Below are 24,080 nucleotides of genomic sequence, written 5' to 3' on the forward strand. Positions count from 1 at the left end.
AAATCCTAATATGACAACACACCAGTGGCTTTGACCATCATTAAACAACAAATGAGCAATGTACACTTGCATAATGTGAAAAAACTGTGAGAAGTCAACTACAATAAATTTGCAAAATTACCTCTCAAAAATAATAAAAACATTTGTAAAATTTTTGGTTTAATATGAAGCAATCAACTACTGAGGAAGGAATATCTGAAAACTTGGTTATATTTTATATTTTGAATAATCAAAAACATTTCCAATTTTATAACATAATTTTAGCTTCTAATCAACCAGAACTCCTGGGCCTTTGTACCACAGACTGAAGCTGTCCATCTACAAACTTCACGTCGTTAGAATTGTACATGCATATTCTCCCACACAAAACACAAGAAATTTGTAATCTGAGACATTATACTATACCGGACTCCCTGAAATTTCAAATTTATACTGAGTTCTTTACAGTATTAAAAGGATAAATTATGTTGCATACAGTAGTTACACATAATATACGTTGTCTCGCACCAACTTCTATCCAATATCACACAGAAGTAAAATATACGAACTAAAATTAAAGTTAGCAAATAAATCAAAATATCATTAACTCAACTACAGTCTCCATTGGTAGCACATGTTTGCACACACAAAATTAGGAATTGAATCATAAAAAGTAAAAATCCTTCCATTCAGTATCAAACGAAGGCAAATCATGTTGCCTGAAATTCTTGTATCTGTAAATCTGCGTGTTGCACAACTTACACTCATATACTTTTCCTGATTGACTCACATACTTTGCCTTTACTTCAGAATGTAAGAACTTGCGTTTACTATGAAAAATTCTGGTATGCGCATATAGATCAGATGGATATGTAAATGTTCTTTTACACAACTCACATCTATGTACTTTTACCACTTTTACACCCTTCCTGACACAAGCGGGCACCTCTTCACGCACATCTATATGACGACAACTACCAGTAATATTATTTTGATTCAACTCTCTCTTCTGATGATCTACAGGTTTTTCACACATTTCTGAAGTCAGTTTTCTTTTATGCTGAACACATGACCTCAAACTGAAAAATATAGAATGTCATGCTATGTTTTTAAATTCATTCTTGGGCATTTGTTGAGCACACAACATGAACACCTTATTTGCACATATGTCTGTCATATCTTTCAACTCCAAAAGTATTTGGCGGATTTTGCACCAGAGGCCCTAAAGAAATATAAATTTGATCAGTGCCAGCCAACTGAGAAAGCTACTTCAAGCAACGGTCTACATGCAGTCATCTCTTATTCTACTTAAATACTCACATGCTCTGTACACAATGAGCAAGTTAATGCAGACCAATGGTAGACCATTTTTATTTTGCTGTCACTATTAAAAATATATAAACAAAATCACAATGAAGTCTTATCAATCAGCTGTATAATCATGGAATAAGCTTCTGTTTTCAGTATTTTTTTCTACTTCCATCTTCAGGGATTGATTGGATGAGTGACATAACTGTTCACTGTTACCTCTCACAATTGTGCCCAGTGATGTGACAGTACTCCTTCACAGAGGATGGAGTCAAGAGCTCATCTGAGACGCTATGTAACCGCTCTCTTCCTTCCTTGCTGATCGCAAGGAGCTCTACTATGATGATGTTGGTTGGGATTGTTGGGATCTCTCAGGGTTCGTTGCTCAGCTCAGCTAGTCGGTATGCATCGACTCACTCTCATTCGGTGTCACGGCCAGTTCGTAACAACCAGATTGAAAACACGGATTGTTTGGAAGTAACACACTATTTATTAATCACCTGCATGATCCTTGATGTTTTACACTTTGTAGATTTTACAATCCTCACAACTCACAACCACACACTGACTTCACAATTACCTCCTTTCTTAATACTGTAACTTTTAATGTATGAACAATCTTGAATGCTGAATGATCTTGAATGACTAAATAATCTTGAATGCTGAAGGACTCTCTCTTGAATGATTCTCCTGAATGACTCTCTGCCAGCGAAATAACCCCTTTTTATACCATAAGCACCCTTAGCAAGCAACCAAAATTCCCAGCTTTGCCCAAAAGGAAATGTAACATCAAGTCCCATTGGTGCGGGTGCAGGTTCTGTTTGAAGGACCTCCCTTTTCCCACCAATCTTCAGGGAGCTCCTCTCACACTTTTACTTCCAAAAGGGCCTCACTAACTAGGCTTATTATTATTATTAAGTGTTCTGTCTTACGACAGGTCCATTGCTCTGCCCAAAAAGAGCTCTCCAGTTGTCCCTATTCTCGGCTTCTTGCTTTAATTCCTGGAACGTCATCTTCTTTCCTTGTTTAAGGTCGTCAGTTAGCTGTATCAGTCTTCTTCCTAGTCCTCTCTTTCCTTCAACCTGGCCTTCAATGATATCACTCAGTAACCCATTCCTTCTCATAATATGTCCCAGCCAGTTAGCTTTCCTTCGTGTAATCGCCTGCAGAATGTTTCTTTGCTCGTTGACTCTCCTCAATACTTCTTCGTTGGTCACTCGATCCGTCCACCTGATCTTCTCTATTCTTCTCCAACACCACATTTCAAAACTCTCCAGGTATTTCTGTTCCTTCTTCCTGAGTGTCCAAGTCTCTGCTCCATACAGCGCGACACTCCATACGTAACACTTCACTAGTTTCTTCTTCATCTCCAAGCCCAACTTGCTAGTGAGAAGTATCCTCTTCTTGACGAAAGCTGCCTTGGCCATGGCTATCCTTGCTTTTACTTCCTTGGTGCATAGGGCGTCCGTCGTGACTATGCTTCCCAAGTACTTGAAATGCTCCACATTCTCCAGCTGTTGGTTTCCAATTACAACGTTCAATGGTTCTGCTCTCGGTGCTATCCTCATTACCTTTGATTTTTCAATGTTGATTTCCATTCCATACTCTCTACCTGTTTCCACTAACTTGTCCATCATGTTCTGTAATTCCTCCTCTTCCTTCGCCAATACTACTAAGTCGTCTGCATACTTTACAGTCTTTATTACTCTTCCTCCAATTTTGAAGTCTCCTGTTCCCTCCAGAGCTTCCTTGGCAAGCCATTCCCCGTACAGGTTAAAAAGAATTGGTGATAAGCAGCATCCCTGTCTTACACCTCTACCTATCTCAACGCTGTTGGTGTCTCCTGAGTCCAGTCTCACTTTGACTTTTTGCTGCATGTACAGGTTTTTGATTAGTCTTCTATCTCTCCAATCAATTCCAATTCTCTGTAGGATCCTCATTAATTTCTTCCATTTTACTCGATCGAAAGCCTTCTTCCAGTCGATGAAGCAGGCACATACTTCTTCCTTGACATCGAGCACTCTCTCTGAAATTATTCTCATAACTCCGATGGCATCTCTGGTTCCTCTTCCTCTCCTGAATCCAAATTGGTCGTTTCCCATCACTTCCTCTATCTTCTTTTCTAGTCTTTTAGTCAGTATTCTAGTCATTAACTAGGCTAAGAGCAGGTAATTTGTGTACCAGGGAATTTCCAAGTCTGGAAATTCCTAAAACCTCTGTGTTCCAGGTACTTGAAGTATGGCTACATCACTTAGCATTGGCTGTCCACAGTGGATCCCAAGCTTACAATAGTTCTGAATATAAAGGAAATACAAAGGAATCATAAACTAACAAAAGAGAAAGCAGGACAATAAGTGGCTAATACAAAAACCCATATGACCTAGCACATAAATTTGGGTTTCCTAAAAGTATAGAATTAGCATACACCAGTACAGGGATTGATGAGGGGTTACAGCTATTTACCATCAAATGTGCTTTCAATTAATGGTTATTTCTTGATTCCCCTGTATCACTAAAATACATTCACAGCTAAGTTCCAGGACCGACTCAGAGTGAATCCTGTGTCTCTGTTGAAGTTGCAAATATGCAACTGGACCAACATGGCCCCTATCACTTTATGATCCACATAAACTACCATTCAAGCCAGTATTGTGGTATCACCGAAGCTGATATGTATGGTATGTATGTGGTATGTAGATATCATCTACAGTTCACAGAGATGAACAAAGGGGTGTAGCATTTGATTTGCATTCAAATATGGCACAACCACCTTGTCCAGTATTACATCAACGCCTGCTAATGGAGGCAGAGACTGTCTCCGATAATATTACTAAGTAACTCCTTGCACAAGAAGACTTCATTACATCCAGCTGCCATGATAGTTTTGCATCTTATAATAAATTACTTACCATATACCATTTATTTTAGATCCATTTTAATATTATCATCCCATCTATGCCTAGACCACTTCCTTTTAGGTACTCAAACTAAAATTCTGTATACTTTTCTTAAATACCAGATTTATGTTATATGCCCAACATCCTGCCCCAATCTTAATCTGATAACTGCAACAACAGTACAATTATGGATCTCCTCATTAAGCAATTTTTTCCCTTGCTATGAGAGGCAAAGTTTTACATCTGCATAAACATGGATACCATAAAAATGTAATAATTCACATACCAATGATCACTCAAGATGAATTACTTAACCTAACAAAGTATTTTGGCCACCACAATGACCAATAAAATTAAAGGAACTGTGATGGTAGATTTAATTCAACTTCAGCATGTTTTTTTTTTAAAAAAAAAAAAACAATTACATAAATTTTCCTTGTAAATACTGTATTAAAATTTGCTTCATACATTAGGATTTGACATGTACATTTTATGCATGTACATTTATTTTTTATATACTGTATACTTTACAAACTTGTTTATAATCTTGAACCTGTAGAACCAATCATCCCAAATAATATTCCAAATAAAAGATGATGCATAAACTTACCTGATCTGTCCCAATTTTTTAACATATGTGTTGCCACACTAAGTCCTCTGTCATATCCAGTTTAACAGGCCAGACACCAACTGTGGCATTCACAAAATGAAATGCCTCATAAGGGTTATGTGCATTGCTTTCTTCATCAACTTCTGGATACACTCCATCCTCTTTAACAGTAATTTCGTCTGCTACTTCTTCTTTAAAACAACTGACATCCTGGATCAAACAGGAAAGAAATTGCCAAATTCCACCCCTTTCTTCATCTGTAAATTCATCTTTTATCTCCATCTTGATAGCAATTTCAAACTGGAGACAAAGGAACAGAAAAGTTTAAAAATAAATGTAAAACTTCCTGATGAACAATGACAACTTTCAGTCAGATAAAATGGGATATGCACGCAACTACAAAAATTCTCAACACCATCAACTGTTCTTTAGTACAGGACAAGGTCAAAATCAAGAAAATAGCAGTGTAAGCATAATTTTTGTTAAAGCACAGCACTGACTATGATTAACAATGATCCAAGTAAGGTAAAAATGTTAATTAACTCAAAAAAAATTACAACTGCATTCTATAAAAGTACAGTCATTATAACATTATGCTATTTATTAAGTGAGATGAAATTATTTTTGTTGCAAGCAATAAGATAAAACCTGTCTCCACATATGTCTACAACACAAAATCACACTAAATTAATCTACTTTCTACTCTAGGTTGTGACTCCATGTAGTCTTCTCGGTAATTAATGTTCCTCCGAAACGCTGATAGTCACCTATACGACTACATGGCATCAAAACTTAGAATGGCACAATCAACATCTGCACTCCTGTGGGAATGTCAAACCTCTATAACCATATACACCATGCTAATGAGACAAGGAACACATGTAAACAAAGAGACTTTCCTAACGTTAAATCTGAGGCACCACTTACTACTACCTGCTTTTGAAAATACTTTTGATAACTACACATTAAAGATTGCCGTCGTTAAATACAAAATAACCGAATTAACTAGCATATTTATACATTGGTACAAAGTTATCTATGGATCTTACATGCCTGTTACAATATCTTGTTCTCCAATTCTAATCCCCAAAACTTGCGAACTATGCATTCGTAACTTAATATACTACACAAAAAACACATTTCTAATATTTGCAAACAGGGAGTACTTACAAAGGGGAAATGATGCGGAAAGTTTACAGAGTGAATAAACCACACTAAACGGACTCATCTACGTAAAAATTCAAAACCCTGAATTCCATCCTTGACCACAGATTACAACGCACACCACAGATATCCTATTTATCTACTTATAAACAACCACAGAAGCTCACAAATTGGGCCTAACGTTTTCTTTAGAAAATGTATTGCTCATGCACAGACAGCAATCCAGGTTCGCCTCAGTTCTTCTTTGCTAAAAATTTGCTACTGTGCTTTTCTCTCGCCCAAAAGAAGGTACACCAGAATCATTTAAAGATGCAAGGATAAAATATTTCATGCTCTCGATGAGTTTCTTCTATGGCTCTCCGGTCCACGGCCTCCTCAATGAGTTTGCCCGGGTAATCAATCATATGACGAGCTCTGTAAGTAGGTTACTTACAGGAGTAGCATGAAGTGGCTCATTTGTGGGGCGAAAAATGTTGCTTACTGTTGTAAGGAGGCGCAACGATCACACTCCTGGTAAAGTAGAACTACCATTCCCTATTCTGAGCCAGATAAATACAGTCCAGACCCTCCCACCATACTTCTACAAGTTTGTATGAACTACCACATGTTTAGCAGTACTATCCAAAATACCATTTCTCCTTTGTATGCACAATATGAACAGTGTGCATGTGTAACAATGAGCCACCAACAGGATACTTTTGACCAGAATCACTACTATGAAGTACAGTCACCAAGTAAAATGACATGGACAATAAAGTATATATCTTTCACTTATTTCAAAGAATGGTGTTTATTGTGCCACTCAGAAAAACAAAGCCAACAAATACTTTCATTCAAATGTGACCCCATACAAAGAATTCATATGTAACTACATTACCTGTGGCATGACTTGGTTACAAGTTTGTGCAAACTTGAGTATCAAAATCTTGTCTGATATACATGAATGGGCAAACCAGTGCATGGAATTAATGATGCACTTATGTCTATCAGTAACTGGAAGGATTTATAGTACATCTCACTTGTATGGTGTCCCATCACAAAACATAAATTAACATTTTAAGTTAAATGCACACAAAGAAAGCAAACATACTGAAAACTATATACTAAAACAGTACATTGTGCAACGTATAATACTGAACAGCATACAATATTAAAGGAATGTATTAACTAATGATATGAACTAGGTGGTGAATTACATGGCCATACATGAGAATGCTACTTCCAAAACAAACTTGAAACATTTCACTGAATTTAAGCAAACATCAGGAAAGTCTTGCAACCATTATCAAGGTAAAATATTCTATTAAGACATCCTTACTCCACTCTACTATTGGATGGAATGACTGACATTCAACATACAGCAGACTCCTGATTATCCAGGTTGGTTGGAAAATATATTTTCCAGAATAATCAAAATTCCAGATAATCCACAAAAATGAAAGAAAAACATGCAAATGCATCAAATACATAAGTTTATTCACAGCCATAAACTACTTGCACTTTTTAAAGATTTACTACTAACAGAAAGGATTTTATACTAAATTTAATACAGTACACATCAACTATTTTTAAAAATGGATTCCAATGGATAGTGATAACATCCTATTATTGTAAGCTTTGGGTTTTAGCAACAATTAATTTAAGTTAGTACATTAAATACTCACTGTTATATTTATTCCTTTCTTTTTAAACATTCTAACTTTTGCAATACTTTATTTTGATACTTTGACGACCTGTTCTTCAAGTGGCTGAGAACTGCGGGTCCCGACTTTTCGTTGGCTCTGATCTATAGACATTCGGTAGAACTCCTTGGATGTGGGATCGGCCCAACTTTTACAATAAATTTTCTAAATTAATTCAAGGCAACACCCATCAGTCAAACATAAAATACATGTCAGTAAACAGGAAAGGAAGGGTCTACATCCTTAGCCCAGCTGTGAAGACCACCAATAATATCTCTCACAGAAACACGAAGACCATGCAATGCTTTACGGAGTGCCAAAACCCCCTTCTGGGAGTCATTGCCACGACGACAGACTACAAATACTGGGAAGTCATTATCACTAGAGCACTTCTCTGCAATGGATTCTTTCAACTGCTGTATAACTTGTTCTAATACCAAGTCTTTCAATGGCACATTCAGTGACTTTGGTAGGTGGCAAATTTCAAACTCCAAAGGTGATCGTACATCAATCAGAATGTGTGGTTGAGTGCATAGACCATGATACACCTCTGCTTGAATCCTGTCTGTATCATCAAGAAGATGAATTTTAGTGTGTTTGTCATTAGCCATGGCGCCACAGAAGTGCTCATAATCCACCAGGGCTGTAACAGAGGGCTGATTACCACAGACACAACAGGATGGAATCCTGTCACGGAGACAAACATTTCGAAATGAGCAATCAGAACCATCAAATAACAACAGTCTCTTAGATAGAACTCCTTTGTGACCCAACAATATCTTCACAGTCTCAAGAGCCTGCAGTACTCCTATAACACCTGGAACAGCTCCTAATACTCCTCCATCCCCACAATTTGTGACAGTTTCAGGTGGTGGAGGAACAGGAAATAAGCAACGATAGCATGGTCCATTACTGTAATTGTACACTGAGAGTTGGCCTTCCAGCTTAAGAGCACTTCCAGATACAAGAGGGCGACTAGTCAGAACACATGCATCATTGAGTAGGTACCTAGTTGCCACATTATCTGTTGCATCTATCACTACATCATATTTTCTTACTGTGTTCAATGCATTGGACCTATCCATTTTCATGTCATATGGTATAATCTGTACAAAACTGTTCAGTCTATTTAGAGATTCAACTGCAGAAAATACCTTGGGTTGGCCTGCACTTGTTTCAGGATGAAGCAACTGGCGATGCAAGTTGTTCAGTTTTACCTTATCATAGTCAACTATTCCAATACGACCTATTCCTGCTCCTGTCAAGTATAAGGCAGATGGACAACCCAGTCCCCCAGCTCCAACAATCAACACTGATGATTTTTTTAAGGTCTGCTGACCTTTCATTCCAATTTCTGGCATGATGATCTGCCTACTGTATTTGTCAATTTCTATATTTGTTAATTTTTCAGGTCCACTTTCAGTTTCTTCATACTTCTGATTCAGATGCTTCCTCAACATAGCTTCCTTCTGTGTTAATTTCTTCTTTAAATCCACTATCTCCTCCAAGAGCGACTCGGCGGTTTCCATTGTGAACCAGGGCCTACCAAATACAAGTACCAACCACAATCTTACCTTAAATGCAAGCAGATGCGGTCAAATTGATACAAGCAACTACACCGCGGATCCCTATACAGAAGTTTCTAAGATTCCAACATCATATTAAAAACAGTATTACGTATGATGCTTCTATCAGCGCTGGAATCTTTATTAGACACTTCTGTATCCAAGGAGATTAAAGGAGCAACATGAAAATAATTTTCCGTCATAAATCTGGCTCCCGACTTTTTTTATAACTAAAACAAACACCAACTACAACGCAACATCAACCTCGAAATCTATCTACTAATGCTGCCAACAATAGAATACAAAATAGATTAAAACCATTCTCAGTATTATCTGTTTCTCAACAACCCGTTACTCCGTACAGGTTTATTTAGAAAATGCACGTCAGAAGACAAAACATTCCTTCAACCAATTAACTGTTAAACTATCTGAGCTATTGACAGGTATTGGTGTATAGATATTGGTAATCCTTGACAAACAGCATATGTAAAATGTCTAGGCAAGGGACACGATTGGATTCGAAAAAAGTTGTAAGTATAATTGTATTCTTTATTTATGAATTACTGTCAGCGTCATCAATAGGTAAAACATCGTAAAGCATCGCTAATAGTATGACGTTACAAGTCATTGTTTTCAATATGTTTAGGTTAGGTATGTACGTTAATTTATAGTTGTTAGGGGTCTGATTAAGTACAGGTATCACTACCATCCTTGAGAAGTCTATAGCTAATAAAAACATTCGCATCGTACCTTATGTATTCCTAAGGTTTGTTACCGTGCTTAAAAAAACTTGCCACTAGACCGTACATAGAGTAATTTGAATCCAGTCCACATCCTCACACCGTATTTCTGATACACATAAATATTATCCTTCAATCGACACCAAGATCTCCCAGTGTTCCTTACATTTCGGTTTAATGGCCACAATTTCAGTTCCCACAGTGCCCCCCTTTTTTGTTATGAGGTTAGTTGCTGGGCTCTGAGCTGTATTCTGCAGTTCAACCTTAAAAAAAGGTATGTAAGTAAATATTTCAAGAAGAAATAAATACACGTCATGTCAGTTTTTGAAGTAGTATCATTTCAGCAGTCTCATCTGAAATTTAAATGATATAACTAGTATTGCACTGCCAGGTGACTAGTCACATTCAAAGTCACCATAAAGTCCTCAGTGATAACACAAAATGCAAACTGTGTGAAGTCAACCAATACTTTATAATTAATTCTTCATGCTAATTTTTTTTCCAGAATTCAGAGTTATTCACTCTTACGTATGGTGCTCTAGTTTCACAACTTTTGAAAGACTATGAAAATGTGGATGATGTTAACAAACAACTTGAAAGAATGGGATACAATATTGGCATAAGATTAATAGAGGACTTCTTAGCACGAACCAGTTCTGGGCGATGTTATGATTTCAGAGATACTGCTGATAAAATCCAGGTAAAATAAGATAATTTGCATTGCATTAACATACCATTAAGACCAGACTTAATGCCTTCAGCACCATAATAAAGGATTTAAATCCCCTATTCCTATATGATGTTGAATGTACTTTATTTCGTCACCACATAATCTCCGATACATTACCATTATTAAATAACCAACTCAAATTTTTCAGTACTAAGGTACTCAGTTGTTATGTGGAGTATTGGCTATCCTGATTGGGATATTTTGTTTTTCTTCAGTCCTTCCAGGCGAATGCTAGATTATTGCCTGAAATAAACAACAACCTCATTGAACATAGTCATTCTTTTATCTTATTTGATACTAAATAATTTAACAGTCTAAGAGGAAGTATTATTTTTGTGACCTTGAAAAATTGCCGGCAGAACTGTTCCAGGACCAGAATACAGTCACACATAAAAAACTTCTTTTGTTCCAGATGGGTTTCCGATTATTTCTTGGTGTGACTCCTTCAATAACAAATTGGAGTCCTGCTGGTGATGAATTTTCTCTTCATTTTGAGACGAACCCCTTAACAGAGTTTGTTGAACTTCCTGACCATTGCCTAAACCTGAAATATGCGAATGTCTTAACAGGAGTCATAAGAGGAGCATGTGAGATGGTACTGAAGTACATATATATAAAATAAAATTTTAATCTATGTGTAAATATAGCAGTCGTGGCTGATTTTGTCTACTAAACTAAGTGACAGGAAAGCTCAGAGTTACTTGTCAGTCCAAGCAGCAGTGATTCATGTACATTCACTTCAAAGGAAGATGGCCATAGTAATGTTGCACAAAGAAAGAAATCTTAAAACCCCCATTCTGTTTCTATACTGATACATCCAATATAATTTCAGCTGACAGATTGGCCATTTACTATACTTCAATTATGCATCCTTTTATAATTTTTCTTCTTCTCATCACAAAACTTGTTGAAATAAAAGTTAAATCTGAGGCTGAATGCATCTAGTATATAATGTTTCATCATCTTGGTATTTCCAGGTTCAAATGGAAGTAACATCGTGGTTTGTACAGGATCAGCTTAAGGGGGACAATGTAACAGAACTACGAATAAAATTCATCAAAAGATTGGAGGATGCTATTCCAGCTGGAGAAGACTAAACCAAAACATTGCATTCCATTTAATTATTGTATTATTCACTGTATTGTATTAAAAAAACATATATATTATATTCATATTATGTGAACATGAATAGCTTTACTTAATCCTCCCATACCAATGCAAAGGCAGTAAAATTAAATTTTTATATTCAGTTCATGGTTATCTATACTTATCTCAATGCTAATGGCTATTCAGGAGTGAGTTGCTTTCTTTATTTCCCTAGTCAAACTTTGAGATGGTACCATCAAATGGACCATAACTGCCTTCCTCTTAATACTGGAACATCTCACCATTCAGGACTGGCACATATTCAATACACTGTAGTTCTGTAATATACAGCTGTTAGGAACTTGCAAGTCATTCTCAGCCCGTTTTGTCACTAAAACACAATCTGATGCTTAATTTTAACTGTTACAAAATATAAACTGGAAGCTTGCCATATTGGAAATTTTGACAAGATTATTTCATATAAAATATATTTAGAAAGATGCCACCAGCATTCATGCGCACAAAATTTGCTTTTGTTTTTGTGACTTTACTGTAATAAAGTAAAACATTTACATAAAATCCAAATATAGAATCTGTCAATTTTTTAAGTTCCTTTTAAGTGAATGCCACAGCAGTACTATTTAAGCTGCAACACTTCATTTTCATCCTCTGTATCTATGGAGGCTGCTCCTAAGACAAGCAAAACTTGCTTCCTGAACTGTGAAGCAAGGTACCATTGGTCCATCCCTATCCTGTCAGCTCAGATCTTCAAAACCTAGTCCTTTGGTGTTCATTTTAATATCACCACTCAACATACCACATACTTATATCTCCCACAAGATCTCTTCCCTTAAGACATTCTTTTAAAAAGCATTGTCTGCAGTTCTTGTTTCATCCAATCTACTTTCTTGAATTAATCACACCAGTGAAAAGTAAAAATTATAAACCTCCTAATTTTGTTTCCCAGCAGATTTTCCTATCAAAACTGAACAAATTTCTCAGTTTCTCTTACACATGCTAACTCTCTTGCCTGGCCCTTCTTGATTTAACCACCTTAACAACATTAGATGAAGGAATAAGTTATTTTCTTGTATAATTTCCCCCAATTCTATTACCAAGTGGTACCATACTTTCATAATTACTAAACATTTTCCTTGGAACTTTTTAACTTAGGCTCAAGTGGGAAAAGATGTAAGAGATATTTTTTGCATGACTTATGTTGTGGTAACAGTCTAGTACACAATTATAAAAATGAAAGAACAGTAGATTTATTATACTAACAGCTACAATACAATACACTGTTTGAATGCTTTAATATAATTACAAACTGTAATTAACTTTACAGCCAAGTTCTGTTGGTAGCCAGTCATTTAACATGTACGGTGATACTATATATTCCTCGCTACTGAAAGTGTCATTAAAAAAACCAATACAAAATAATAAAATGTATATAAGATGTGAGATTTTTGTGGCACTGAAAATGTGAATTGTGTTGCCATGTGGTCTTGCATTTTGAAGAAATCACCTTCAAGACTACACAGTTCAAGATATAGAATACTATACTCCGTGCTGGAAAGTGTAGGTAAGGGTTCTAAACATGAACTTGATTAAGTTCCCATTTATGCCACACACATCAAAGAAATTCAGACAAGGACTGGGATACCATGACAAGCATCTTGTAAATTTCTTCTCCGTGATCAATTCTTCAGACTACAATTTCTTAACTTTGATATCATAACGTTTCTCACCGCATCCATTAACTGATGCTATTATCAACAGTTGATACCATACCATTAAAAAGTCAATTATTTGTGTACTACAACACACTTTTCTACAGAAGTTATTCAACAGATATTCACTTTACCCTCTTATTCAATACAAATTAGTGTATGAAACGAGTACTCAACTGAAAAAAAATCCTTGTTCCTCTTACAGCAGTTTTCCTCCCAAAAGACATCAAATTTGTAATTGAAAGCAACCGTCCAAGAATGTACCAATGGATAAAGGAATTCCAAGTAGATCTCATACAGCCTACTTTCGTATAGCACAGATTTCTAATCATACAAATCTTGTGTTAGTGTCGTACTTACAAAGTAAGTTTATAACTTACCAATGAAGTTTAACTTAAGAGTTAGCGTTTTCTGTTTGTTTGCAGATGTTATATGATCAAATCCTATTTGGGTCATGTTTTCTTATTTACTGCTTACAATTGTAAATACTGGTATGATACAGAATGCTGCTCCTGTCATCATATGAATGCCTGCATATTCATGCACAGTTTACGTTTGTGCACGTAATTTTAATGGGAACAATTACAACAAAATGAGGCAACTTAAGTGGCTGTATGCCCAAATAAACATTTTCATTCTTTAACAATCACGTGCGAGATTTCTGGTGCTCATGGCGGTGAATATGAAGATGACTGTCTTCTGGAATATTGCACCATCCAGTCAGGCAAAAACTGACCAACATTTCAGAAGTGCTTACTCCATCCACCATGACTCATCACCCAAATAACAAGCAATAAGCTACCTCTGAAGCATCAGTAAACCTTTATGAGACTACATTGTTCAATATCCCACAGATAGTCATCTTCTTGAGCAATCATGAAACAGAATTGAGGCAGTATGAAAATAAAGAGTAAGCCCCTCTTACAGAGTCATAGAGGCATTTTGTTGCCACCACACTTATTAACAAAACAGAATTAGTTGTTGGTTATGTACTTCAGAATAATTAATATTCCCACCACAAAGTACCACATTTCATTGTCTTTCTAACAGAGATAAACTTTAGACAAGGACTGGATGTCAACCTAGCAAAGCAAACGGCAAGTACGTACTCGGGATACTGCTGGTAAGGAGCATTCTAGCTGCTCTTGGGCAACCGGCATGAAGGGTTAAAAAAGTTCCCTTCAAAGAATTAAGACTGCCCTTATTTACTGTTTGATTAAAAAGTTTCCAATGCAATATACAGTACTGGGAGGATCTTGGATGAAAAAATGTGATAGCATTTTGCCACCAGGATCTAACCCACAAAACAATTCATACTTGTCTAATTTCTGATGACTTTCTCTCTTCAGTATCTCCCTGTATTACAGTTTATTAAAACCTGCACCTCTTTTGAATTACTGGTTGCTTCCTCAATAAGATTTACACATAAATGAAAAAAGACATAAAAGAAGTTTGAGAGGAATGCACATGATTCTGCAAACAGATAACTTTATATGTTGATAAGGAGTGTGATGGGACAATGGTCACTTCCATAAACTTCACTTCGAATTACATTGTCACATAAATTTGGTATTAATTTCTGTGACAAGATGAAGTAATCCAACCGCCTGAAAATAAAACCACTGTCAGTACAAGCAATTTGACAATTTAAAAAAAGGTGTGTAACTCAAACAAACAACACAGTAACAGCAACAGAAGTGGTCAGTCAGTAGTAGCACATCACTTCAAGTGACAAACATTAGTACGAACAACAAGCCAATACTCACCTAACAGTTACATTTATTTAAATCTAAAATGACCTTAAACTTAAGAACCACTTGAAATCACAGTGATAAGAATGGACAATTATGGGACCATTTTATTCACAAATCATTTATAATCCTGCACATTTGTCTGTTTCCTGCAGCACCGAAGTTGTTGATTCATACTGCATTACTTGCGGTGGTATTTTAATATCTGCACCGATACTTTAGAACTGCTGCAGTCACACTATATAAAAACATACAGAAGTATATGCCACTCTTTTCTGATAACTGAATTCCTCTCAACAAGATGAGCCGGCGTAACTCAGTCAATATAGTGACTGGCTATGAACTGGACCACTCACCCTCATCTAACGCCGAGGTCAAGAATGAGTAGGAGTTATACCTCCCCCCCCCCCCCCCCCAAGCGCCTACATGGCGCATAGTGGGACAGCTTTACTTTTTTTATTCCTCTCAACAAGAATGGTATCATACTTTGATACTTTAACTTCATACAACCTTAAGATAAAAATCTATTGCAAAAATATTTATATATTTATGAAAATCTGCACTAAAATGTACAAAATAATGCACAAACTATACTTAAATACACAATTTGCCTACTGTACAAAATTCACAAGAAAATGGTTTGAAATGGCAAACACTATAACTTACTCTGGAAAATGTTTCTGTAGTCATTTCTTACACATATAAGAATCACCCACCATACACCATCTTCATACCATTCAATGAAACCTTGGTCAACCAAGAAAAGCCATCTTTGAAGCATTTTTGATAGCACTATCACCACTAGTATTACCATTTATCATTACATTAAAATTCAACTGGTTTTCTCAATGACAAAATTACTATAATTAATTTGTATGAGGAAGCCACACAAATATTCCACCTGAAACTTACCATCCTGTATTTCTAGAACGAGCATTACCCATGTATGTCCAGTAAGTGTACGCTCCTGTCTTCTCTGGGTACAAGTGCCTGAACGAATCAACAAAACCTTCTTCAAGCAATGCTGTCAATCCATCTCGTTCCTCTTGAGTGAAGCCCGCATTTTTTGTATTTGTTTTTGGATTTGCAAGATCTGAACACAACATTCTGGATATTAAAATTCTATTTTAATTGTTATACACTTAAGTATGCAAAAAATACTTTATAAGTAAAACAATTCTCATAAATATCACATACATACTGCATAAAATTTGCAAGCTAGAACAAACTTTGTCACTTGCATCTGCAAATTTAATTTTCCAAAACAACACTGATAGTAAAAGCAAATAAATTATTGCAGACTGAACTGAAAGAACAAAAACAATTATGGCATGTCACCAGGAAAGGGCGAAAATTAAGGGAACTTTACGTACCAATAGGGTGGTGTGAAACATTCATATCCCCACACAAAATTACAGGTTTCTTCGCATCCAACTCTTTAACATACGTACGAAGATCTGGATCCCATTTCATTCTTTTGGGTAAGGTTACAAGTCCTCGGCCAGCATTAGGAACATCTGCAGAGCAAAATCATACACTATAATTACTGCTGTGATTGTCACACAATATCACCCTCTACATGCATATTCTTATAAAAATTTAATTTTTTAATTTTAATGTGCTAACCCAACAGCTATGGAAACAAATTACAGAGTCAACACAAGAATACAAAATAAATACAAAAAACAGAAAACGAATCTAAAACAAGTGAAAACAAACTTAACTAAATACTTGCACATATAATTAATCTAAACATTTTCATATATGGAGAAAGTGTCCTCAAAGGAGACAATGTTTTTGCCACAAATCTGCAAGTCATTTGCAGCAATAATGCACCTAGATGAAGGATTATGTCTTAATGCACAATTTACACTAAATGCAGGAAACTATTAAACATGTTAATAATAAATTAATTCATTTGAGTTTCTTGCCAATTATTTTCTGGAATTTAAATTCTTGTTTCATCCTTGATAGGGCAGGACTTTTCTGTATGCCACAACATCTACTCTAGGGAACACCCAGCCTCCTAGCCAATTGGTATCAGTTTTCCCTCCTCAGAGTGGTCAGGTCATGAAGTGAATTGCTCACCTCCACCTAGTACCAAGATTATAAATGCACGGAGCTGTTCTTCTATTCCTAGATACAACAGCATCACTTGCGTAGCTAAGGATCAACTTCTACTTTTACCTTAAATTGTTGTACAAATTGCAGCAATTTCTTTAGAATCTAGTATTATCAAATTAACATCTGGGTCACAGTCAACCCACGTGTTTAACCTATTTCATCATCAAGAGAGACAAGGGGTGATTTCACCAATTGACTTTTGTAAAATTCTCCATTATGTATCTAGAAAGTAGGATAAAGAACTAAATCTCCACTTTTGCAACTTGGATGTGACTTATGACAAAATTCGAACCCCATTACCAACAAGGGGCATTGCCCAAACATTGAAATTCACCAATCAAGCCTCCAAAATCTGATTTTGGGTTTGACATAACAAAAAAAGCATAAATACTCCCTGTACTTATACTGGATGCAATGTCTAAAAATCAAACAGCCAAGATCAAACCCATGTTTGGCTGCCTCAACATAAACTTCAATGAGATATCATCACTGTTGCCAAGACAAAAACACGTACCTTTACATACACTGTCCTGTCATCAAGTATTTCTAATGCAGAGCCATCTTTACGTGTACTTGTCAAAAAAAGTACATAAAATAACAAATACATACTCACATGCAGCAACCAAATAGAAGTTTTCATACTCTGCGGTAATGACACGGCCCTCAGTGTCAAATTCTTTTTTCCCCAGACCATAGGTTACTTTGATTGGTTCTTTCTTGGTGTAAAGACCCACACCAGCATAACCATCCTTTTCTCCTACAGTGTGTAAACATACATATTTTTAATAACTTGTAAATCAGTTTCACAACAAAAACTCTATTGATGTTAAATTCTATTGGTATAAACATACATTAAAATATACATTATTTACAATAGTCATTTCACCTATAACATGTTTTCACAATGCGAATTGACTATAACGCAACTAATTTATAAGAGAAACCAGTTTCTGTAATGCAGGTACATGTAAATAAAACGATAGAAATAAAGCAAATTCAGAAAGGTAAACGACTAATTTTTCATTGTTTTACAATTAAAATTATCATAAACACACTATGCAAAAGTAATGCATTCAAATTAATAACATGACTAACAAATATAGAAAAATTACAATCTGAACTTTATCCCTTACCCCTTAATTCCAAACGAACCAGCAGTTTCTTTAACAAGATTTTTCCATAACATGGTGTTTTCCAGGAGAAAAGGCTGTACTACACAAATGACTGACTTCACTGAGCAGTCCATCCTGACAGCCCGTCAATAAATTTATTACCCTTTACTGAATCGAAAGGTTCATTACCAATTATAAAAGAGCCAACCATTAACCGTCCCCAATCAACTGTATTTAGTCCACATTCCAAAACCCTATTTCTTTAAAATTAATCATAATATTGTCCTCACATCTACATCTAGGTCTCTAAAATGGTATCTTCTATCCAGATTTTCATATTAAATCCATAAGCACTTCTCATTGCTTCCATGCATGCTACATGTCCATTTCAGCTCATGTTCTTTTATTCCATCACCTAAATATTAGGTGAAGAGTACAAATTAGTGATGCAGAGCTGCTTATAATGTATGCTTCCCAACCTCATGTTGCTTTCAGTGTCTTAGGTCCAAATATTCTCCTCAGATACCTTCAATTCATGTTCTTCCTCTACAATAAGGAAACAAGTTTCATATGCATACAAAACAACAGGTAAAATTTATAATTTAAACTAAATGCCTTTAAATACTAGAGAGATATTATTATATTATATTTGTATATCATTTATTTCCTGTTATTTTAAATTAAAAATATAAACAAATTTGAACTAAAATGTATGGTTTTGGAGACTCTCTGTCTCACTTGACCACTGATCAAGATTAGTTCTACCCAAGAGGCTCCACAAAGTAAGTAATTTTCTCATGTGAAGATGAAGACAGAACCAGTTTCAGAAACACGTTACATTTTAGAAGTTTTAAATTGTTTACATACATGGTAATTTCATGAGACACTAAATAATGCCCAAATAAAATATAATAATAATACACTACTCTCACAGAACATTCAGATAACACAAGATAAAAAAAAATTCTAAACTGAATCTGAGTTTAATCTTCCTATAACTTTTATACAAATGTGCTGTATTGACATCTGCCTGCAGGGATTGAGGAAAACAACAATCTTATTCAAGACAGCCAGTCTCCAGGCTAAGATTTGAACCCAGGACCTCCTGAATATGAAACAGGAGTGCTAACCACTTTGCAACAATGTTCAATTATTCATGCTGCTTAAGTTCCTCATAAATGTTACTCCATGTATCATCACTTTAACCTCACTTTGGGAATGCACATTTAACCCAAGTAAAACATATTTACTGATACTAACTTATTTACTTTAATATGCTGTAACACAAAAATTAAGTATAATTTGCTCATTTCACTGTTCCAATTCCTCTTCAACAAACCTTGTGGCCAAAAAATAAAAGCCGCCATAATACAACCATAATCATTAATGGTAAAGATTGTCATATCCCATCACTAAGACTTGCAGGAGAGAGAATTTAAAAAGTTACAAATGATACAGTGATTAATATTTTGTCTTCCCGTCTGATTTCTAAGAACCTGAAAATTAAAGTATACAAAACAATAATTTTGCCTGTTGTTTTGTATGGGTGCAAAACATGGTCTCTCACTCAGAGGGAGGAACACAGATTGCAGGTTTTTGAGAATAGGGTGTTGGGGAGGATATTTTGGCCTAGGAGAGAAGACGATGGGACATGGAGAAAACTGCACGATGAGCTTCAAAATCTGTACTCCTCCCCCAGCATTGTCGAGAAGAATGAGACGGGTGGGGCATGTAGCGCGCATGGATGGGACAAGAGGTGTGCACCAGGTATTGGTTGGGAAGCCTGAGGGGAAGACACTGCTGGGGAGACCTCGACATAGATGAGAGGATAATGTCAGGCAGGATCTATGGGAGATAGTTGAAGTAGACTGGATTTTGTTGGCCCAGGACAGGGTCGGGTGGAGGGCTTTGGTTAATTCGGTGATGAACCTTCGGGTTCGGTAAGCCATCTAGTTAGTTATGATAAATTTATAAACGAAAATTATGATGGTAACACATACATACCAATATAGTAAAACTGGGTTTGAACATAACAAACTAAGACTGTGTTATCAAACCTCTCTCTCTTACACTATATTATACTGAAGCTGTTCAGCACTGTAAAGGATTAAAACTTTACCTGAAAGCCAATATGTGTGATAGCCGCCCACCTTCACTTCTGGAGGGAGTTTGCTCTCTGAACATTTAGTTTCTTGCAGGCAAAATACATCTGGATTTTCATGTTTTAAGAAATCAATACCATTTTTCTGGTGGGGAAAAAAGCGTATAATATATGACTGACTGCAATACACAAGCAATTTAAAATAAAAACAATAAAAAAATTAAATCCATAATAATGTACATTATGTTCATTTAAAAGGTCCTTGACTGGATACTAGGGCCAGGTATTGATCTTTTTGTAGTTCTACTGGCCTTTCTACATGAAATTACTGATACTGGTATTGCTTATGTAGTCACCTATTAGAAGTTCTATAAATTCCATGTCACCAAAGAATCTTACACTATGTTTATGAAACTGTGGGCACAGTCTGGACACCAAGCCACTGAGTAGAGACTAGAAAAATTATTTTCATAAAAGTGTTTAACACTGAAAAACAGTTGCCTAATTAAATTGAATATCCATTTCTTAAAAATCCATTAAAACGATTATAACTATAAAGATATTATTAAAATGTTGCAGGTTTCCAACCACAAAAAGTTGTCAGTGGAACCATGGTTCCGGAGAATTTGATGTAAATACGTCTATACAGAAAGGAAGTTTATATATTGGCTTTATTCTAAATATTTCCTTTATACATGCTTTACAACCGAGATAAGTTTGATTAAGACATTGGTTATTTAACTTGAATTAGTTATGCTTAAGATGGGTCTGTGGTAGCTGAATGTAATATAAAGTAAAGTAATGTAATGTTTTATAGGTAACAACAATACCGAGTAAACAGATGACGTTTCCTAGGTAACAAAATGCTTGAATGCTTAACTTGAATTAGTTACGCTTAAGATGGGTCTGTGGTAGATGAATGTAATGTAATGTAAAGTTAGTTAGTTGCCTAGGTAACCATTGTTACACTTTTTTGCCGAATGACCCTTCCTTATAGACGTATTTACGTCAAAAAAAGAGTATTCCTCTCAACAGTCTTTCAAAACACAAGTGACCCCTCTCAATGATTGTCTAATTTCCCCACTTAACATTTGGACAACTTACACTCACCTAAAGATCGCCATGTTCTGTGTTGTAGCGCCGTGTAATCTGGTAGAAGTTTACTGGTGCAACAACCCAGAAGACAGCAATCTTCAGACTCACCACTGTGAAAACCTCAAATCTTACACTCACCTATTGAATATGGAAACATTTCAGAAGATGGAAAAGAAAACTAGACCAAGCCATAGAAACGAGGGCTAAGAAATCAACGCATCAAACACTTTTCAACACCAAACGAGATGCTAATATTTTATATACATTTCTTTTCTGGAAATCAGTTCAGTGTTGGCAATTTTACCATGTAGGTTTGAAATTATGTTATGAGTATCAGTTGTCAATTAGCTATGTGTAAGCAAGGGACATAACTTGGCTGTTGGTGGCAGGAAACAGATGAAATGTACCTAATAGTTGTAGTAAGCAAGCAAACCAGAAATAAAATCATGAAGCAGAGCTGGTATCTGTTAATGAGAAGTCAAAATTAGGATTCAAATAATACAGTGACTCACAGTAAATTATAAATTCCAATGTAAATAAACAGTTACACACTCAGTGTTATGCTTGTAGTGTTAATCAGTGACGCTATAAAAGCATCAAAGTTACTTTAAAATTTTAGAAATAAAACACACTGTTACTCTAAGAACAAATAGGCTTTTTTAAATGAACATGTAAGTACAGTAATAAAATTAAATTGATGTCCAAGGCGTGGAAAAGGATGAATATGCAGACTACCCACTTAATATGCTGCAGGCCTCAGATATCGCACAACAATGATAAAAATCAACTCTTACCATGTATTTACAGTTATTGCAGCAGAAACATGCTACTGCTAAATAGCCTTTCATTATTTATCTAGTATAACACATCATTTTTGGTTAAATCAAAGAAAACTGTGATAAGGTAACCTGGTAAATAAATAACACAAAGTGAAATGTCAGGTACTCAAACTGGCAAGTATGAAGAAGGCTGTCTTCTGGGATGTTGTTGATGATGATGATGATGATGGGGGCACCAAGCACCTCTGAAATGTCAGTAAACTTCTACCAGACAACACTGCCCAACAACCCAGAAGACAGTCATCTTCAACTCAAATGTAGGAATTTCATGGCTCTTTTAATACATGACACACTCCATAACATAAAGTATTCCTTTTCCATTATAAATAAAGTAAAAATATACTATCGATCTACCCAATAAATTATAGTTTTTCAATTTTGTTGGATCCTTAAGACCTCTACTATTTTTTGATTCTTTTCTACTATGATATGTCTACCTTACAAGAATTAATGTTATTCCTACTGAAAACTTATTTAAAACTCTCACCTTAACCCATGCTTTTAGACCACCAACATTCCAAGAAGAAATCTTCAAGTTCCAACGTTCACCATCAGAAGTTGTCTTATCATTAGAAAAGTCAAGAGATTCATAATCACTGTGTGTCTTATTTAAAAGTGGTTTGTAAACCCTAGGTTTCTTAGCTGGAGGTGGTTTATCTTTCTTCGTTTTTGATTCTGATTCATCTTCTGAAATACTTTCATCAGTATCATGTATATCTTCACTGTCTTGGTTGCTGGACCATTTCTTGCTACCAGACGGATTCTTTACTTTTGCTACGAATTCACCTCCAGATGTGACTTCGTTATCATCTGATATGTCTGAATCTTCATCGTGCTTTTCTTTCTTACTAAGCTTTACTCCTCCTTCTGGACGTACATCATCATCTGACAGATCTTCATCTTTGTAAGTTACAACTTTATTTATATTTCTCTTACTTTGACGGCTTGGAGCTTTTAATTCTTCAGTTTCATTTTCATCAGAACTTTTGCCTTCATTTCTTACAGGTACACCTTTGTTTTTTCTTTTACCATCCCCTGAGGATGCCTGAAACAGAAGAAGGTGCAATTACAAGTCTCCATTATTATTCAATGCGAAACTGATTTAGCTTGGAAGATGCATGTGTACACGAATTAGATCGCGTCTACGGATAAAATACTCAATTTACAGTTACACATCGAATTATAACTTCTAGAGGGAGCAGTTATCACTCCTTTAATTTCCAAGCCAATGCATTACCTTCGTAGCACCACCATTTCGTTTCCCTTTCGGTGGCATTATGTACCACAAACCTCTTGTAAATGAATCTGTGTACGTGAAAGATATTTTATCACAGTAAAAAAATGTAGTGAAATTTCTGTAAGATAACCGGTTAATGTAGTTATAATATACTTTTACGGATATAATGTTCCTAAATAAGTCACCATCACTGAACACCTCGTGCTTTGCAAGATTTCTCAATTTTATTTTATGACCGAACACCAACTTCAACACTTTCGCGCGAAAAACAGCCATGTGCAAGGCACAAAAGTAAAGGTATTTTATTTTTCAATTGTTGGCATCATTTGT

At 35.7% G+C, this 24,080-nt stretch overlaps 3 protein-coding genes across 3 annotated transcripts; 1 reads left to right on the forward strand and 2 right to left on the reverse strand.

The window, feature by feature from the left end:
* Window positions 1-7,413: 7,413 nt before the first annotated feature.
* Uba4 (Ubiquitin-like activating enzyme 4) lies at window positions 7,414-9,468 on the reverse strand. The gene has a single exon (XM_022061700.2). The coding sequence runs from the start codon at window positions 9,167-9,169 to the stop codon at window positions 7,853-7,855; it is 1,317 nt and encodes a 438-aa protein (XP_021917392.1). The 5' UTR covers window positions 9,170-9,468; the 3' UTR covers window positions 7,414-7,852.
* Window positions 9,469-9,526: 58 nt separating this feature from the next.
* On the forward strand, window positions 9,527-11,858 carry Bet3 (blocked early in transport 3). The gene is made up of 4 exons (XM_022061701.2): window positions 9,527-9,735; window positions 10,451-10,645; window positions 11,088-11,270; window positions 11,653-11,858. Exons 1-4 carry the CDS (start codon window positions 9,697-9,699, stop codon window positions 11,770-11,772), a joined length of 537 nt encoding a protein of 178 aa, XP_021917393.1. The 5' UTR covers window positions 9,527-9,696; the 3' UTR covers window positions 11,773-11,858.
* Window positions 11,859-13,013: 1,155 nt separating this feature from the next.
* Window positions 13,014-23,994, reverse strand: Rrp1 (Recombination repair protein 1). The gene is made up of 7 exons (XM_022061698.2): window positions 23,751-23,994; window positions 23,001-23,558; window positions 20,598-20,724; window positions 17,980-18,123; window positions 16,616-16,759; window positions 16,155-16,335; window positions 13,014-15,098 (listed from the first exon to the last, which is right to left on the reverse strand). The coding sequence occupies exons 1-7, from the start codon at window positions 23,787-23,789 to the stop codon at window positions 14,981-14,983; spliced, it is 1,311 nt and encodes a 436-aa protein (XP_021917390.1). The 5' UTR covers window positions 23,790-23,994; the 3' UTR covers window positions 13,014-14,980.
* Between the last annotated feature and the right edge of the window lie 86 nt (window positions 23,995-24,080).

Source organism: Zootermopsis nevadensis, unplaced genomic scaffold (genome assembly GCF_977971745.1).
Source record: "Zootermopsis nevadensis isolate Lab colony 2312 unplaced genomic scaffold, Znev_1.0 Znev_ptg000016l, whole genome shotgun sequence".
In the NCBI taxonomy this organism is placed as follows: Eukaryota; Metazoa; Arthropoda; class Insecta; order Blattodea; family Termopsidae; genus Zootermopsis; species Zootermopsis nevadensis.

Bases quoted from the DNA above. Each gene is read 5' to 3' on its own strand.
- Uba4 (XM_022061700.2), bottom strand. From the start codon at position 9,169: ATGGAAACCGCCGAGTCGCTCTTGGAGGAGATAGTGGATTTAAAGAAG.
- Bet3 (XM_022061701.2), top strand. From the start codon at position 9,697: ATGTCTAGGCAAGGGACACGATTGGATTCGAAAAAAGTT. The intron at 10,646-11,087 runs GTAAAATAAGAT...CTTTTGTTCCAG, and splicing joins ATACTGCTGATAAAATCCAG to ATGGGTTTCCGATTATTTCT. The intron at 11,271-11,652 runs GTACTGAAGTAC...TGGTATTTCCAG, and splicing joins TAAGAGGAGCATGTGAGATG to GTTCAAATGGAAGTAACATC.
- Rrp1 (XM_022061698.2), bottom strand. From the start codon at position 23,789: ATGCCACCGAAAGGGAAACGAAATGGTGGTGCTACGAAG. The intron at 18,124-20,597 runs GTAAAGTTTTAA...TACACACTGTAG, and splicing joins TCACACATATTGGCTTTCAG to GAGAAAAGGATGGTTATGCT. The intron at 15,099-16,154 runs GTAAGTTTCAGG...TTTTATTTTCAG, and splicing joins CGTTCTAGAAATACAGGATG to GCGGTTGGATTACTTCATCT.